Here is a 17,263-nt window from a genome sequence, read left to right as displayed (position 1 = left end):
TGTCAGAAATGTGAGTTAGTTGGCGGCGTAAACAAAGAGGCAACATTGGTAAACGCTTTTCAGATTTGAGCACGATTTTCTATTTGTCCGCCTCCCTTTCCTACTTCCCTACTCGTACAATCATTACCGTAGGGCACCAAGAAGCCTGCTATATTTATATAATGTTCGTGCCATGCTTAAGAGCATAATAAATTTAGGCGTATTCCGATACATATGATGCTACCATATGTTTATATTGCTTTCAAACAGGAAAGCATTAGGCTAGTCACCTGATGACCGAAATCAATACAAATAAACATTGTTATTTTTCTTGAGAGTTTTCATTCAATACAGTGGATACACTTATCTAAATTTCTGTTATTATAAAGAGCATAACTTTGTTCATTGTTACTTCTGTTGTTAAACAAAATTATTAAGAACCATATCTATGACAGCAAGTTGAAATAAAATAAATAAATAAATAGATGACATGTTTTTATTAAAATGTATAAAAAATAATAGGAAAGTTTAGCAACAAGACTCGCTTTAAAATAATACAATAACAATAAAAATTAAAATTGTCATCAAGAAAGGGCATGATATAAACGGAGCTTGTTTCATAGTAGTGCCAAAACTTAGTAAATATTCATTCCCATTTGTGGCACCAACTTGGCTATGTCAGTACTGCCGCAAATAGAACTACGGGGCTTACAAGACCGTGCCAATATTTGAGTTGCCCTCCCAGATTTATGATGGACAAATGCGTCGAATGCGAAATATTTATGCAGCTGTGCACCACTTAGTCCCGCTCTCTCCCCCCCACTCCATTACTCACACCCTTCCCGTTCCCAATTTTTTATTTATTTTGTTTTTTTTTTTTTGGCTTACAATGACCACTTTGCGCCTACCACAAATATAGAAACTATATTCTATTGCTGCATCAACAAAAGTAAAAGAAAAAAAGCAAAGTGGATTCTACAATGTTCGCTTGCAAAAACATATATTTCGCTTGGCATCATATCTAGCAAACTTTTTCATTGAGTGCAAAATATTTTGAGCGTAGTTTTTCAAAATGAAATGCGGCTAAAAGGCCATTTATTGCAGTTACATAATATGTTTGATGTGGAATTTATATGTGTTGCACTAGCACACGACATTCAGTAGAATAGTATTACTATAAACCTGCTGCGGATGCAGAAATCACCTCGTAGGTTCAATAAACTCTCATTGCGGAATGCACCTACCTCAACTACCCCTTCCCCCCCTGTCCGTCTACTTTCTCCCTCTCTCGGGAAGTTTCTGTCTGGTGCTTGTTGTTGCATCTGATAATTATGCTCTGACAACAGTAGCAAATTCTGTACACTGTCGGTTTTATTTTCGAGCACACAACATGATGAACAAACAAACATAAAGTCAGAACAAACGATAAAATGTTAGACAAAATTCCTAGGTCTCAACCAAAACAGAAAACTATCTTGCCAGACTCAAAAATGATGAGCATTGAATTTATACTGAATGGAGTAAGACTAGATGATGATTTGCTAAAGCTTATTGCAAAGATTTGTCTGTATAAGTGTTGTTTTGGCACAAAAGCAAAATATTTGCTCTTTAGCAGATGCTAAGCTTTGAATTTATACTGAAATATAACTACTCTAATTTTGGAAAAGATTCAATAATATAAATAAAGTTTTTCATTTGAGTGAAAACGCATTAAAAAAGATATAAAAGGTTAAAAAAGACTTTAAGAGTCTGTGCCATGTATATTTTGTTTATTTTTTCTTTGTCCTGCCTCGTGCATTGAATTTCGTCTAGCATATATGGTACATATATTCAGTTTGGAGTTCTTTCAATTTGCTTTGCTCACAAAGCGACAGACGCAGCGAAAAAAAAAACAAATAAAAAGAGCAAAACGCATTCAGTTTGTCTTTGAGCTGTCGTGTGTCATTTTGCTAACTTGGCACATACCAATAATCGGAAAATAAATGAAAGCTCTGTCCGTTGCCCATAAATTGAAGCTTAGTCTCGGCCAAAACTGTTCTCATCCAATTTGCAAAGCTTTGCAGCTATTGGCTTAACAATTAAAATAATATTAGCATGTTTAAATTAGAATTTGCATAATAATCTCATGTGCTGTTGGGGGGATAAGCACACAAATATATGTACATATGTATTTATGTGAATTTATATGTGTGTGCCACGGGCTTAATGTTGTGGCATTACCTGAGCAGCTTTTGAGCTTGTTTCTGCTGCATGTTTTCCTATTTATGCACAATTTCCATAAACAATGATTCTAAGAACAGCAGCCACAATAACAACTGATTTCGATATACTGCATATACATATGTTTATTTTACATACTCGTAAATATTTACACATGCATGTTTTTACATATTTATAAGTTAACTCTCTACAGCGCCTTGAAGTATTTGATACAAAATACAAGTAGAATCTGTTGATAAGCCTGCCCTATACTTACACTAATGGTCATTATATTAAGAACAGTTTACTATTTAAGTGAAGTATATTGAATCTAATTATGTGAATTAATTTAAATAATAATAATAATAGTAAATAAAAATGCAGATAAAGGTTGGAAGGAAATCTTTGTATATAGAGTAGAAGGACAGACCTAGAAATGATAGACGAATCTATTCTTTGACCAGATTTAGGCGATCTGTTCACAGAATAGATAGGTAAGCAAAGAGTTTTATAAAATATAAAATAAAAACGAAATTTAAAATGAAGTTATGCTTGAGCACATATTATCAGGACAATGAGTGTAGATGTTTGCATATAAGTATGATAATTTTGAAAGCAACCTGCTGTTTAAGCTTTAATATATTAAACATAGCACATACACACACAAACAAACACACACACAGACCTACACAGTACATAAGGTGTGAGTGAGATCCTTTGACTGGCGTTCATACTGAACCACCATGCAATTGTTTGCCCCTTTGACAGTCAGTCGGATTACGGTGTGCCTGTGTGCAAGTGCACAGTAATTGTGCGTAAGCCACTCCCTTCCAAGCCCCAAGCGAAGTTCTCATACACAGACACACACAAGGAGTGCATAGGGTTGCCATTTTGGCATTAATTAATTATGCAAACAGTTTAAATGAAGTTTATTTTATTTACACATGTTGCCGCATGTTTGTCACACTGCGTGGTGGCATGCCCCCAAATACTCGTACTCCGACCCGAGAGCTAAACAAGATTTAAATAAATGCAACTAGTTTTATACATATGTGCACAAACAAATGAGTAGCATGTTTATTTGCATTTTCCAACGGATTAATATCAATGGCACTCTAAACATTTTTAGAAGATCTAAATTATATTCATAGACTGTAAAACACAGTCAACCACACTACCAGCCACTTCTGAAATAAGCAACGCAATTAAAAAAATAAATAAATATTGAAAAATCTTCAAAGCAGCTGGTGTTAAATCAACTGTGAGTCCTTTGAGTGTATTGCGGCAGGGAGGGATCCAGTTCTTTTGGTTTGTGTTTTCGATTTGTGCATACTTTCAGTTTTTTTACCCAACCTTTTGTACCCTTACATTCCACTGATATTGTAATGGAAAAAGTGTGAGTTTTTCTTGAAACTGCTCACAAGTCAGGGATGAAATAGAAAAACATATGATGGTACTGTTCCACAAACTTTAATTTATAATTTATTCTAGCTCACAGTCTTAAAAGTGAACACTCTGTTATTTGAACCTTCTTAAAAGTGAACTCAGATACTTTATATTAGCTAATTTTAATATAAGGCATTTAAATAGGCGACATAGAACCATGGCTTCGATAGTCGATAAATAACAAAATTTTCGTAATGAAAAATCCCCGAATACAGAATAAATATAGAGGTCAAACCATGATCAAAATGACATTCCGCTTGAAAATCGGTACAGTTTGGCCAAAGTTATGACAGTTCAAAGTTCCTAAGCCTCTGGCCAAGCAACTTTACAAGTTTCTTCATTTTGACATGATTTTTTACAAAAAAATAAAAGGCCTCAGAATTAAGTTTAAAGTGTCGTTTTATACTAATAACGATATAGGGAGTTGTTTAAAAGTAAAAACTTGAGATTTAAAATTTTGAATTTTCGAAATTTCAAAGGGGGGACCCTTACCATCGACATAGAACCATGACTGCGATAGTCGAAAAATAAAAAAATTTTCTATATGCTAGAAATTTAAATGCAGTATGAATTAAGAGACCGAATTATGATCAAAATGGCATTCCGATTGAAAATCGGATAAGTTTTCATCAAGTTATGACAGTTGGAAGTACCGGTACAAGCGTTTCGGTTTTCGGTTCTTAAAAGAGAATTAATTTCGGTAACTGTTCCAGTTCCGGTACTAAAAATGAAACGGTTCCGATACCGGTGACGGTGTTATTCCCTGCTAACAACAAATGCAAAACCGCAAAATATTCAACAAGATATAATGTTTGATTAAATTAAGTTAATTATTAAGAATAGTTGGATAGGCACATCCCGGATGCTGAACTATTGTGAGTTGTTTTTGCCTCTGATATTTGAGAAGAGTATCCAATCTCCTGCCTTTCTCTCTCTTCTCACTCGTTTGCAGTTTTGTGTTTCGTCAGTTCGTCAGATACTTAGAAAACCACATAACCTGCGCATTCGTCATGCCCCCCAGCGAACCGCTGGTTCAACGTAATCCTGGTACGTCCGCAGTTGCCGCAACATAGCAACAGCATCAGAGTCAAAAAACGAACTTAATCCGTCAGTGCAGAATGCCGTTTAAAGTGCGAATTGTAAATAGAGTCTGATGTCTGTTGGTTACCCCTGTTCTGTTCCCCGTTTGCACTGTTCCCCTGCTCTTTTATCCCTTTTGGATAGTGTGTGCTAAGTGGCTTTTTATTTCTATGCCTGAAAAAGTCAACAGCAATGAGAAATGGCGTTAGTTGGCGCAGTTTCGCGTTCAGCTTAGTCTATAGGCCCTGTTGCCAGTCTTTGCTCTGCGTTTGTGTGTATTTGTGTAGATTTATACCCATTAGCAAATTTTTATAAAAATGTAAATCTGATGAAAATTATCTAGGAAAATCTCATATAATCTATTTTTGAATGAGAAATCCTAAAAGCCAAAGAAACCTTAAATTTCGAAATTTTTCAATTTTTATTATCACTTTTCATCAAGAAAATAAACAATTTTAATTTTTAACAATTATAACCCTTAGTTTGTGGGTCTGTACATTACAAATTAAACAGTATCTTGACTGCAATATCCTTCTCTTTTTCGTCTATGACAGTGAGCCTGTGAGAAATGCGTAATTTAAGAGTACATTTCTCTTTAGATCCTTTTGACGTCTGTTCTATGTGAGTTGTGTCAGATCAAGAAAGCACTTTTGTTTGCTATTGAAAAGTGCCTTCGTTAACCTTCTTCAGTAAAGCAGTATCAGATTAGCGGAACTGGCTCTATCATGAGACTCTTTTTCATCAGGCAGTTTTCCATGATGCGCTCCTTGCACCAGGATGAAGACTTACAGTACACCATGCTATTGTCCACACTATGTGAAAACTGATATGCCTTTTGGTGAGCTCGGTTTTTCCGGATGTGGATAGCGTAGGGATAGCCTGGCTGTTGAAAGCTACAACAAAGTATGCTATCCGCGCGAAGTTCTTGCCAAATAATCTCGGATTGAGTGTAGGTGTCTATAGGTATGTGAGTGTTTCTGTCTGTGTGTGTGTGTGTGTGTTGTATACAGGTTGTGGGTGGAAAATTATTTGCAGTCACTTGGGTCCTAGGCAGGTTGTTTATGCCGCCAGGCTACTGACAGCCTCGCAGTCTGAACAGTTAGCTCTCTATGGCTGTGGTCTTGTCGTGTTGTTGGTATTGTTGCTGTTGTTAGTTGTTTGGATGTTGTTGTCATCATTACTGTTGCCAACTTTGTCTAGTTATCTACAGATGGGCTTTCATCGTCGCGTTTTCTCTCTATTTTCACAGTTGTAGTGTCATTTGTGGTTTGATTTCTGGCAAAAGAGTGACAGACATTCCCACAGCACCACCAGACAGTCAGTTCCATTGCTTGGTTCCATCGCGCAGCCTTCGCATCTCGTCATCATCGCTTTGGTAAAATTTGCATGCATTACGGGGCAAGCAAATTCATTAGCGCAACTGCGTCTGCCTTTCTCAGTCTTCTACCCGGCGGTTTTTCTTTGCCCTGACTTAATGGTGTCTTCTAGCCGAAACATCGTGCTGCATACTTAAGTACTTTAACTGAAGTGTGCATGTCTATGTCCCTATGTACGAGCATCTTTACAAATACCATGGCAACTTTATTTTGCTGTGCGAATATTTTTAAGTGACTTTTTTATAGTTTTCATAAATCCACAAGGAACTTAACTTTTATATGTTTTTGAATACAAAAAACTTTCAATTGAAAATACAACCTTATTATTAGTAAAGTTGTTTATTCAATTTCATCAAATGACATTTAAGTAAAATTTAAAAATATATGTATTTAAAAAAAAAAAAAATTATTTCGAAACTTTTATAAAAATATTTAATAAAATGGAGAATATTTAAAACACATACTTAAAAAAGAGTATAAACATATTTCAATAAATTCAATTAAAAACGACAAATCATATTTATGTACAAGGCTGAGTTATGTCCACTCAATTACAGCAAACAGTGATGATTGAACTTTGGTCACTGTGCGCATCAAGTATTAATTAAATACGTATTTTATTTAAATACGTAGCACAATTATAATTCAATACATGGGAAAAAATCGTTTAAAACAACTTTAATTGAGTTGAATTAATAATACATTTTCGAGCTTCGTAAAATTGTAAAATTGCGATAACTTTAAGATACTTGTAAAGCTCTTTGGCTCATTTGGTTGCTATAACTGCGCTAATTGTTTTTTTTTATATTGTTGTTCTTGTTGTAGCACTTAATTCTTGCTCCGTGCTCCGATGGCCATTGAATTCGAGCTCACTTCAAAATTCAATTAGTTTACTTTGTGTTGCGTAAAGAAAGTCAAGAAAAATTTGTTTGTTTTTTGTTTTTCCTTTCACTCTGTCGGTTGTTGCGTGCATTTGCATACATTAGGCTGGTATTCAGTAGGGTGTACTTGTATGTGACCACATGTGCCTCTATCTGTGTGTTGTAAGTGTGTGTGTGCATATATGCACTATAAATCTGTTGTGTGACCTACTTTGAGGGGCAGCATGCAAACCATTCGTTAATTGTTAACATGACAAAAAACGCAAGCGTGAAAATCGCCGTAAAGTCCTTGATTAATGGCCCTTTTTTTTGCTTTTTCTGTTTTTCTGAAAATATGAGAGCCCATACCATGTGCGAATTGCTCTAACTTATGTGAATTTGAGTAGACCAGACGACCAGACTCGTCCTCGGACTCGCCTCAGACTTGCCTCAGACACTCGACGTTACAGTGAGGTAAGAAGTGTAAATATTGGGCATTTTCCTGAGTGATGTACACATTAAAATAATGAAAACTGTTTCAAATTGCTCTATTTAGTTTATATAAAATCATTTTAAGAGACAACATTTAAATTTCTCTTCACAGAAACTGGGTCAGGAAAAGTCCTACGCTTTTTAATGAGGGAGAGTTGGAGTTAAGGCAAAAAGTACAAACGAAATGGATACCATCCCTTCTCAACAGTGTTTACTCACTCAACTGTTATAAATTACATTAATTGATACTTTGATAACAAAGACATAAATAAGTAATTGTTTTTTACAAACTTTAATATGTGGAGACCCTTTTAAACAAAAATGCTTTTTTTGAGACGAAAAAATAATTATTTTTTGATTAAAACGTAAATTATAATTAATTATTTAGGTAATTATAATGCTAAGAATTGTTTTCTTATGTCAAATTGGAAAAATTATACAAAATAATATTTATCTGATTAACTGCTTAATTCCGAAATTATTTCCAACAAAGTTTCAGACCTTGAATTTCGTCATTTAACTACAACGAGCATAACAATGATTTTTAATTGAACAAAACAATTTGATTGAAAATCAGAAAAAATCATCAATAAAAATGGGAAGTAAATAAATCAATTAAATTTTTATATGAGGTTTTGAATATTTTGCGATTGTGAGAGTGGGTTTCTCCATTGTGCGGCACATTGTCGACGCCTTGGACCACTTGACACTACATTGCCAATGGCAGTTAAGGCGGGAAATCGTTTGCGGGTATATTTTGTGGAGCCAACTTTTTGACAATTGATGTGCGCAAATACTTATAAGTCAGGCACACACATAGACACAGATAGAGTTGATGGGGTTGGGGCGCCTCAAAGCTATTGGCGGCAGACAAATTGCAGTCGTTCCCAAGCGAAGCTTCTACACATAGACGTGGATAGAGATACAGATACAGACACAGACACAGACATTGATATGCCCATTCTGAAGGCATTGCTCAGTCAATTTCGTTTTGAAACCGAGGTAAATTCAATTGAGCTGAGCAGTCGGGCAAGTTGATCTGGAGGAACGCTCGATTCTACAATGGCGCTTAATTTTCAACGGTGCAACTTACGGTACCGGAGGGGTTCAGCGGGTGTCGGGGATGAGCGACGGGAAATGTTCTTTGGGAACTCAACGTGTTTCAAGTACGTGAACGAGCAAGTTCCGCGTGTGTCTGAATCAAGTTTACAAGAATTTTCGCTTTTACTCAAACTTTAGACATTGGGAAGCAAACACAATTTTCAAAGCTTTGCTTTACGTACTGAGGGAAAACCATAGAGACGCATGCACACACACACTCTCGTATATATTGAAGCTTATAGATTGAATTAGAGCTAAAGCGATTTTCCGCCTAAACAGTTGGGAAACCACACAAGTCATTTTGGCTGCAGTCTGCAGTCTTTTGGCATCAAAGCCAACCAATTTCAATGTTGAAAAGTGGAATATTATCAATAAGAATGTTGAGAAAAAATACTAAGAGTACCCAAACTGGAAGAAAAAAACTTGACACAGAAATAGAAAATAAGAATTAGAAGAATAAATAACCAAAATGAGGAAATTAAAATTAAAAATAAAATAAGTACGCAAAAAGTACCATAATTTCGAAATTAATAAGAATCGTGTAGCCAACCAAAAAAATCATAAATTTTTTTGTATAAACCATGCCAAACTGGACACATATTTTGAATTATAAAGTTTTCAGAACTTCAAACTGTCATAACTTTGTCAAAACTGGACCCATTCTCAAAAGGAATGCCATTTTGATCATGAATCAACCTTTAAATTTAGACTGCATTAAAATATTATAATATTAGAAAATAAGAATGATTTCCCACTGAATCTAGGCATAGATTTCAATTTTAAGGGTCCCCCTTTTGGAATTTTGAAAATTTTACATCCCAAGTTTTCAATTTTAATCATCTCCTGTTATCGTAATAAGTATAAAGAAACACTTTAAATTTGATTCTGTGACGTTTATTTCTTTTTGTAAAAAATCATGTCAAGCCGAACAAAAATTCTGACTTGTAAAGTTCCTAATTCAAAGATTTGACTAACTTCAAACTGTCTTAACCTTGTCAAAACGGAGCCGATCTTCAAACGGAATGTCATTTTATCATGGACTGTCCACAAAACTCAAATTTAATTAATTGTGTAAAAATGTATTTCTTCCTCTGGATCTAGGCTTATACTTCAATGCTAAGGGTCCTCCTTTAGAACTTAAAATATTAAAAATCTCAATATCTCATTGTAGTTAGTATAAACAACACTTTAAACATTCAAACATTCAGCTTTGTCAAAACTGAACCAATTTTCAAAAGATTTTACAAAATTAAAACAAATCATAAATAGAACTTTTTACTAAACCAAATCCGGAACCGATATACATATGTTTCAGTTTGATTTTTTGCAGCTTAAGAGCTAGATATTTCCTATTTTTTGTGCCTAATAGTGAATGTGGATATATGTTGTACTCACCCGCCTTGCAGGGATCCATGTCGATGTCATTGGACACCTTTCTGGGCACATGCATGTGCAACAACTGCTCGATGCTGTACTTGCTGTGGTATTCTCGACGATTGTTCAGATGTTGGAGGTGATGTAGATGCTGCTTGTGCTGTCCGCGGACATGTTGATGATAATGATGGCTGCCAGCTGAGTCTTTGATGTTAATGTTCAGGTTTTCATTGCTGTTATTGTTGTCGTTGGTGATGTCACGCTCCAGCTTGTCAATGGCAACGTGATCCATGGACGTGGACGCCACCAGCTTAATGCTTTTGACATGCGCCGAGATTAACACCAACAAGACGGTGGCCAACAGCAGGGCGTAATTGGTAGTACAACTCATGGTTCGAACCGTGCGTCCAGCTCCAAGCCTATGAAGCGCCATCTGAGCGCGTTCTCAGTTCTCTTTTCTCTGGTTTGCACGTTCTTTCGTTCTCGGTGTTGTCAATTGTTATGTTTTGTTTTGTTTGGTTTTATTCAGCGATCTGGCTTCGCTTTCGATTCCGCTTATCGCCTATCGTTTGTTCTCAGCTCTCAAGAGAACTGCATTCTCGCGCTGCACGTGGCCTGCAATGAGCCCAGAAAATGCATTTCATTGAACATTGAATTCTCAATCAAATATACAAGTATTGGTTAATAATTCCGGCTTGAATTAGTTTTGCATTTGTCATTACATGTTGTTCTATTTGCTTGTGCATATAATAGCTCAGTATGTGTGTGTGTATGTGTATGATGTTGATAACCCGAACCCCTTGTATTAAATGTTTATGATTACTTTATACTGCTATCAATCAGTGAGCTGATGTCCCACGAATGTTCCATGAAATAGGCTTATATTAGATTAAATGCAATGAGAACCTCAAGTAAAAAACAATTCAATTTACCAACAAGGTTGCAATCGACAGGGATTGACTGAGAGTTACAATTGTAGTTAGGTGAAATCTATTAGTAATGAGCAGTATTTACAGATATTTTCCAAAAGCAAGAAATCATCAACTCTTTTTAAATTTTAAGAATTGATCCTCTTAAAAATTACTTAACTTAAGCAAAGCAAGTCTTTTGTACTTATATGCAGCAGTTTTCAGCCTTGATTGTCTACATATTTTTCTTAAATCTGATGATAATAAACTGTTGGTAAGAACAAAGCAGAAATAGCAACATAAGAAGAGAAGCAAAAACTGTTGCAAGCAATCAATGCACAGCCGGCATCTAATTTACATATGTGAGAGGGTCTCTGAATGTGTGTGTGTATGTGAGGGTGTACTTTAGGGTGTGGGAATGTGTGCTCACAGCTGTGCACAACTTCATGAAGACTCGTGTGCATTTACTTGGAACATCTCTGTGTATTTACCATGGCACATTAAAAACAAAACAGGTGTAACATTTTCATATGGAAATGTGAGGGATGGCAGGAAGATTGAAATATAAGAGGATTGCCATACGATAGACAGCAGGCAGAAGGCAGCAGACAGGTAGAGGCAGTCTGTCAGGCAGTCAGGCAGTCATAAACGCGGCTGCTATCAGCTTAGCACTCAATTAACTTGAGTCCAAGGTGTCGGAGAAAGGACATACACAGAACCAAGGTGCGTGACCCATCTATGCACAATGTCTGGTAATTAAAAATCACTTAAAGCATCTACTGCTGTCCTCTGGCACAATAAACTTTGCTTGTCAATTGAGAAAAAAAAATGAGACAAAATCTTTTCAATTAACTAAAATGCTGGGGCAGCTATTGTCGCCCTGTTATTGTTCCAGGTCGAGGTTCAACTTCAGGCAGGGACCCAACAAATGTTGGCAATTTCATTAAATCATTTAATTTCCGGCGCACACAACCAACAACAACAGCAACAACAGCAACGGCAATACAACAAAGCAAATCAAGTGCCGGTCTGGCTTTTTATGGCAAATTAAGTTGGCTTACGTTTGTGGCATGAGGTGCTGGAGATGGTTAAACGAGCTGACTGCGAGTTAGCCAAACGAAACAGGCAACTAGCAGTAGAGAGCCAAAGACAATTTCAGCAACAACCCTTGGCGCAAAGTTGCCACACCAACTACATCTGTGTGGCAAGTAGATGGCAAAAAACTGCAACATATTTTCTTAATTTCATTTCGTTTCATTCCGTTTCGTTTTGTGCGTGGCACACGGTAGGGCGAAGTACCGTTAGCAACGGCAACAGCAGCCGCCATTTTCCTAATGCTCATTCGCATAATTGCGTATACGCCGCATGGGACGACTGCAGCAATTGTGGCGCCGCTTTGCTCATTTACTCTAAATTAAAAACTCAATTGATTAATTCTCAACTAAATAAGCAAAAAGTGACTCAGCGTACATTAAATGAATATGTATGCCTGCGGAAAATTTTTTATTAATTTTACAGCCAACTGTCGCCAGGTACTTGGGCAACAATTGTGCCCAGTACTAAATTTGTTTTGATTGTTTTTGGGCCGGCTTATTTGACGATGAAGCACCCACATGGACTTATGAGCTTATCTTGGTCTGGGTCACTTCTGTCTACGATGTTTCAGCGTAAACAAATTAAAATTTGAAGGCGCTTAATGTTCAAAACAACATCACCAAATGTCAGCGCTTGTTTTTTGATGAATGTGTGAAAAAATATTATATTAATAGTAATTACCATCAAAAACGTATAATCTTTAAAACTGTGGGTGTGATGGTTTTTCGCGATTTTTTCGGGGGCGGAAGGCGGCGCGGATTAAATTTGAAACAAACTTGGTCTGCGTGGGGTATATAGTAATCTGTGTGCCAAATTTGGTTTCTCTACCTCTTATAGTCTCTGAGATCCTTGTGTTCATACAGTCGGACGAAAGGTTTTTTGCGATTTACGATCCATCGAAGGGGCCGTGACAAAAATTTAAAACAAATTTGACCTGCTCCAACGTCTTTGGAGTCTGTGTGTGAAAGTTTGGTTGCTGTACCTCTGATGGTTTCTGAGATCTAGGCGCTCACACGGACGGACGGTCGGACAGACAGACGGACAGACAGACGGACAAGGCTATATCGACTCGGCTGTTGATGCTGTTCAAGAATATATACACTTTATAGGGTCGGAGATGCCTCCTTCTCCCTGTTACATACATTCCAACGAGCTCAATATACTCTTTTTTAATTATTTTTTAAGTAACGGATATTGAAGTATTGTGAAGGCAAGCATTACGAAAATCTAAAACAAAAAATATTTAATTAAACATCGCTTAATTTGTCTTAATTTGATAGTTTTTTTCATTTGAGTTTTGGCTTTCCTTAATTTTATCGTTAGCTTTTTTGTTATTATAATATTTTAGAAATTCGCATGTGGTAGTAATTCTTTATCCCATTCAGGACAATCTGAAATCAAGTGAGACATGTACATTTAGTTTAATTAGTTGGGATAAGTTCTTCAGCTATCCTTCTCCCCACTCACTGTCAGACCATCAATCAGGCTTGTCAAGTGCGCGCCAGTTTCAAACTACATGAGCTGACAATGACAAGCGCCGAGTAGCAGGGGGAATCACAAAGAGTCTAGGCTAAGCTACTAGTAACAGCAAAGTGGCTCAGTACAGAGAGAAAGAGAAAGCGAGACAAAGACAGAGACAAAGAGAGAGCTGTCTCATCCCGCTTGTGTCATTTTTAGTGTTTTACAAGTGCAAATCTTGACACCAGACCGTCTCTGTTAAACTCCAAACTGCCTTACGCTTATTGTTTGCCGTCGTTTTGATTTGCCCTGTCGCACTGACAGTTGACATTTCAAGTTGCAAACTATGTACATAGCTGGCGAAGGATATGAATTTTATACCCTTGTCAAGAAACAGAAACCAACAGAAAGAAAGCATAAATATAAAGAATGAAATGAGAGCAGCTGTTCAGCTATCTTAAGAAATTCGTAAATGAGTTTTCTATTATTTATTATCTAGCTAAGCATTAGAAAAATCCCGTTAAAGCGAGCGACATTTTTTATCCATGTTTCGTAGAAAATTTTAAATAATTTATTGAATTTTAATACAATTTGCGTAATGGAAAAATGTAATAAATTGGATTTAATTTTTTTTTTATTTCACCAAATTCATTGAAAAATTTAGTTTGATTTAAATTAAATTTTTTTTTAAATTAGGCCTGATTAGCAAATCTAGCTGCTTGTCATTAATATTTTGATGAAATGTTTTACAGTAATAATCTAAAATAAAGTTTATTATGTAAGCATAAGAAATTTAATGTACACATTTTAACTACTTAATAAAAACAATTTCGATGGGAATTATTTAATACCGTTGTGATGACTAAATATGTTATTTGAATTGCAGTCAGTTGCAATTGCAGTTAAAAAGTTGCTTGCTTTTTAATTAATACATAAAATAGTAATAGGCTATTTCCACGACCACTCACATTTGGCTCATTTGGTCACATTTGGATGTGGCTCATTTTTGGCTTTCCACGACCAAATGTGAAACTGTTAAGACACTTAAAGCAAAGCAGCTGTTCGGCTTCTGTGCACAAATTATAAAAAGCAGTCAACAACAACATTTTATTATTTATTATGATATTATAATTGGCGCAAATTTAATGCTTACCGATTTTATTGATGAAAACAGCTGGTTAAGGTGATAATTGCTTTTTTTTAAAGAGTTTATCGATAAACATCGCGTGTTCGATAAAAAAAATACTGAAATTCACAGGGTCGAATGACAAAAAATCGGCTCATTCATTATGAATGAGCCAAAATGATCATCCGGATTTTGTACTGAAATGAAGTCCACATTCGGGCCAGATGATGAAAATGGCGTCGAATGAGCCAAATGTGCTGTCGTGGAAATAGGCTATAAGCCGTTTTGATGAAATTTCACTCTACTCTATGTATAGCAAACATTCTTTGTTTGTGCTATTTATAAATGCTTGATTAATTTGCAATACATTTGAAATTCAAAAGGTGTTGCATATCAACAGGCGCACATTGAATTCGCCTCAAAAAAAACAGAGACAAGAGGCAACTGTCAGCAGATAGGTAGCAACTGTAGAGGAGTTCACTTTAATTGCCAGAAAGTGCAAATAATATAATGAAGGTAAGAACATAGCGTGAGAGCTGCGTTGGCCGAGTTTCCTGTGATTTAAATACTTTACGAGGCAGGCTGGCAAACAGACAAACAAACCAACCGCACAGAGCATACTGAAAAGGAGCAAAGTCCATAGCCAGGACCTGGCCAGGACCCAGTCGAAGGCAAAAGCAAATAATTAAACTTGGCCAGCTAGTAGCACCTGTGGCCTTGCTGCCGGCTTCATACCCAGATGGCTGCAACTGTAGCCGAAAAGCACAGAGTCAAACTGAAACTGGACGCTTTGGGAACTATTTTGACCCGACCCAAGTCCGGCAGGAGCCATGTGAATGTAAATAAAGTTCAACCATTAAATACACCGCAGACAGATAGGCAGCCAAACCGGAGTCCACCTCCGCCATCGCATCCTGTGCTTCGCAATCTGTACACGTAACTGAAACCAGGAACTGCAAGGGACCACAGGCAAGATATGGCTACAGATACGACTAGACGGGGCAGTAAGTAATATAGTTTGGCAATGGCTGCTTATGAACAACTTGTATATTATGCAATTTAAGAATTTATAAAGTTGTCTCGTAAGGATACGGAATAATTAATACTAGCAACAGAAAATCAAGAGCTTACTGGGAATTTGCTTCATTAGACCACCGGGAGTTTCGCATTGGCTCCCTGGATCTCAGGTCGGCTTCTCCTGTTTTTTGGACATAAATAACAATTTCCAACGACTATAAAACGCAAAAGGAAAACCCCCGGCAACTGTGAGTCCAGAAAAATATGGCGCTGAGATTTCATTTTATGGTGATTGCGTGGGAAAATCGTCTGTCTGTCTCGTGGTAACGGCGATAAAAACCAATGCAAATATGAAAAGCAAATGAAATCCTTTTAATTTGGCAAATAAAAGTGACTGCCAGGTCCTTGCTCCTTTGAATTCTGTACAAATTTGTATAGACTCAAGAGATGGCCAAAAAAAAAATGGCACAACAAAGTGTTGAGGGATTGGAGGCGTAACTTTTGGCTTCCAAATGCTTTTCAACCTACAAATGTGTGCAACTGAAGGCAATAGAAAGGTCAATCCAGCTGATAAACGAACAGGACTAAGCCCAAGCAGCGGGTTCAATGCTGAAAACTGAAAGTTTTTTAAATAAAAAGTTTTGAACTTTCAAATGACAATAAAATAATTGGATGTTTTTAAGCAATTCATGGACAAGTATTCAAATTTTAGTTTTTTAGTACAATTGTACCGAATATAGAGTATATTTGTGTCAGAATGTCAGATCAGAAAAGTCTTTCTCCGTAATAGGTTAAGGTTAAAAACAAATATCAAAGATATGAAATTGCACATAAACACAATGTATTAAAAAAATGAAATGTGCTTAGACTCCAATTAATTACATATAACGGTGGATAAGGAAAAATGATGCCTGGAGCAGAACATGGCAGGACATGGGTAAGGTACAAGGGATCAGACATACCATAGTCGAGACTCAGTCGCGTGGAAGTGCACTTATACACACACAAAAGGCATATATCCAGACAAGACAGACATCCCCGCTCGCATACACGACATATCATTAACTTTGCTTTATGGCGACAACAACAACGAAAGCAACAACAACGTTACTGAAATACTTGTGTAAAGGGGAAGGAAGAGCGGCTGTAAGTGCGGGAAAAAAAGTTGAAGTGAAATACGAAGATGCGAAATAACTTCTAGCATGTTAAGGGATAAGCATGTTGAATGGCCATGTCTGCCATCATGAAGATGCCCTCGTCAGCTGTGCGTTGACATAAAGCCCTCGACTTCGCCTCCGCCCACGCCTCCGCCCCGCCCACGCCACAAAGTATATGGAATGTTGATTCAGGACACTATAAAAAATATTCATAAAATGAAAATAATTGCAATCGTTCTCTGGAATGCTGTGTAGAAGTGCTTTAAGACATCGCATAATCACTAATCACCATAAGGAAGGCACAAATCTGCTATCTTGCGGCACCTGCAACACATAATTTGCTTATAATTTTTGCTCAATTGCTGGGACAGCAAATTGTGAGAAATTCAACATAAAAACACCCCAAGCAGAGTAAAGGCAAATAAACCCGAAAATTCAGTAAAATTTTGTAAGCATCCAAAGCTGCAGATAATGTGGAAGTAGAAGTAGAAGAAGTGCGTGCAAAGTCCAAAAAAGAAAAGATACGAAACGGCAGCAAAAAGAAGTGAAATGTATTCTATTCAAAAGCAAAAGCGTAGTTCGCAGAAATATGAAA

The 17,263-nt window shown here is 36.6% G+C and overlaps 1 protein-coding gene across 1 annotated transcript in view; it reads right to left on the bottom strand.

The window, feature by feature from the left end:
- The window catches only part of LOC117791210 (dorsal-ventral patterning protein tolloid), a 32,615-nt gene that overhangs the window by 12,184 nt on the left and 3,168 nt on the right, over nt 1–17,263 (bottom strand). Inside the window, exon 2 of the mRNA XM_034630898.1 lies at nt 9,929–10,522. Within this exon, the coding sequence (XP_034486789.1) occupies nt 9,929–10,340 (412 nt within the window). The 5' untranslated portion in view covers nt 10,341–10,522. The remainder of the gene's footprint in view (nt 1–9,928; nt 10,523–17,263) is intronic.

Source organism: Drosophila innubila (assembly GCF_004354385.1).
Source record: "Drosophila innubila isolate TH190305 chromosome 3R unlocalized genomic scaffold, UK_Dinn_1.0 2_E_3R, whole genome shotgun sequence".
Taxonomy (NCBI): domain Eukaryota; kingdom Metazoa; phylum Arthropoda; class Insecta; order Diptera; family Drosophilidae; genus Drosophila; species Drosophila innubila.
Note: the sequence above shows the minus strand (reverse complement) of the source record. Positions and strands in the feature narration are given on the sequence as shown.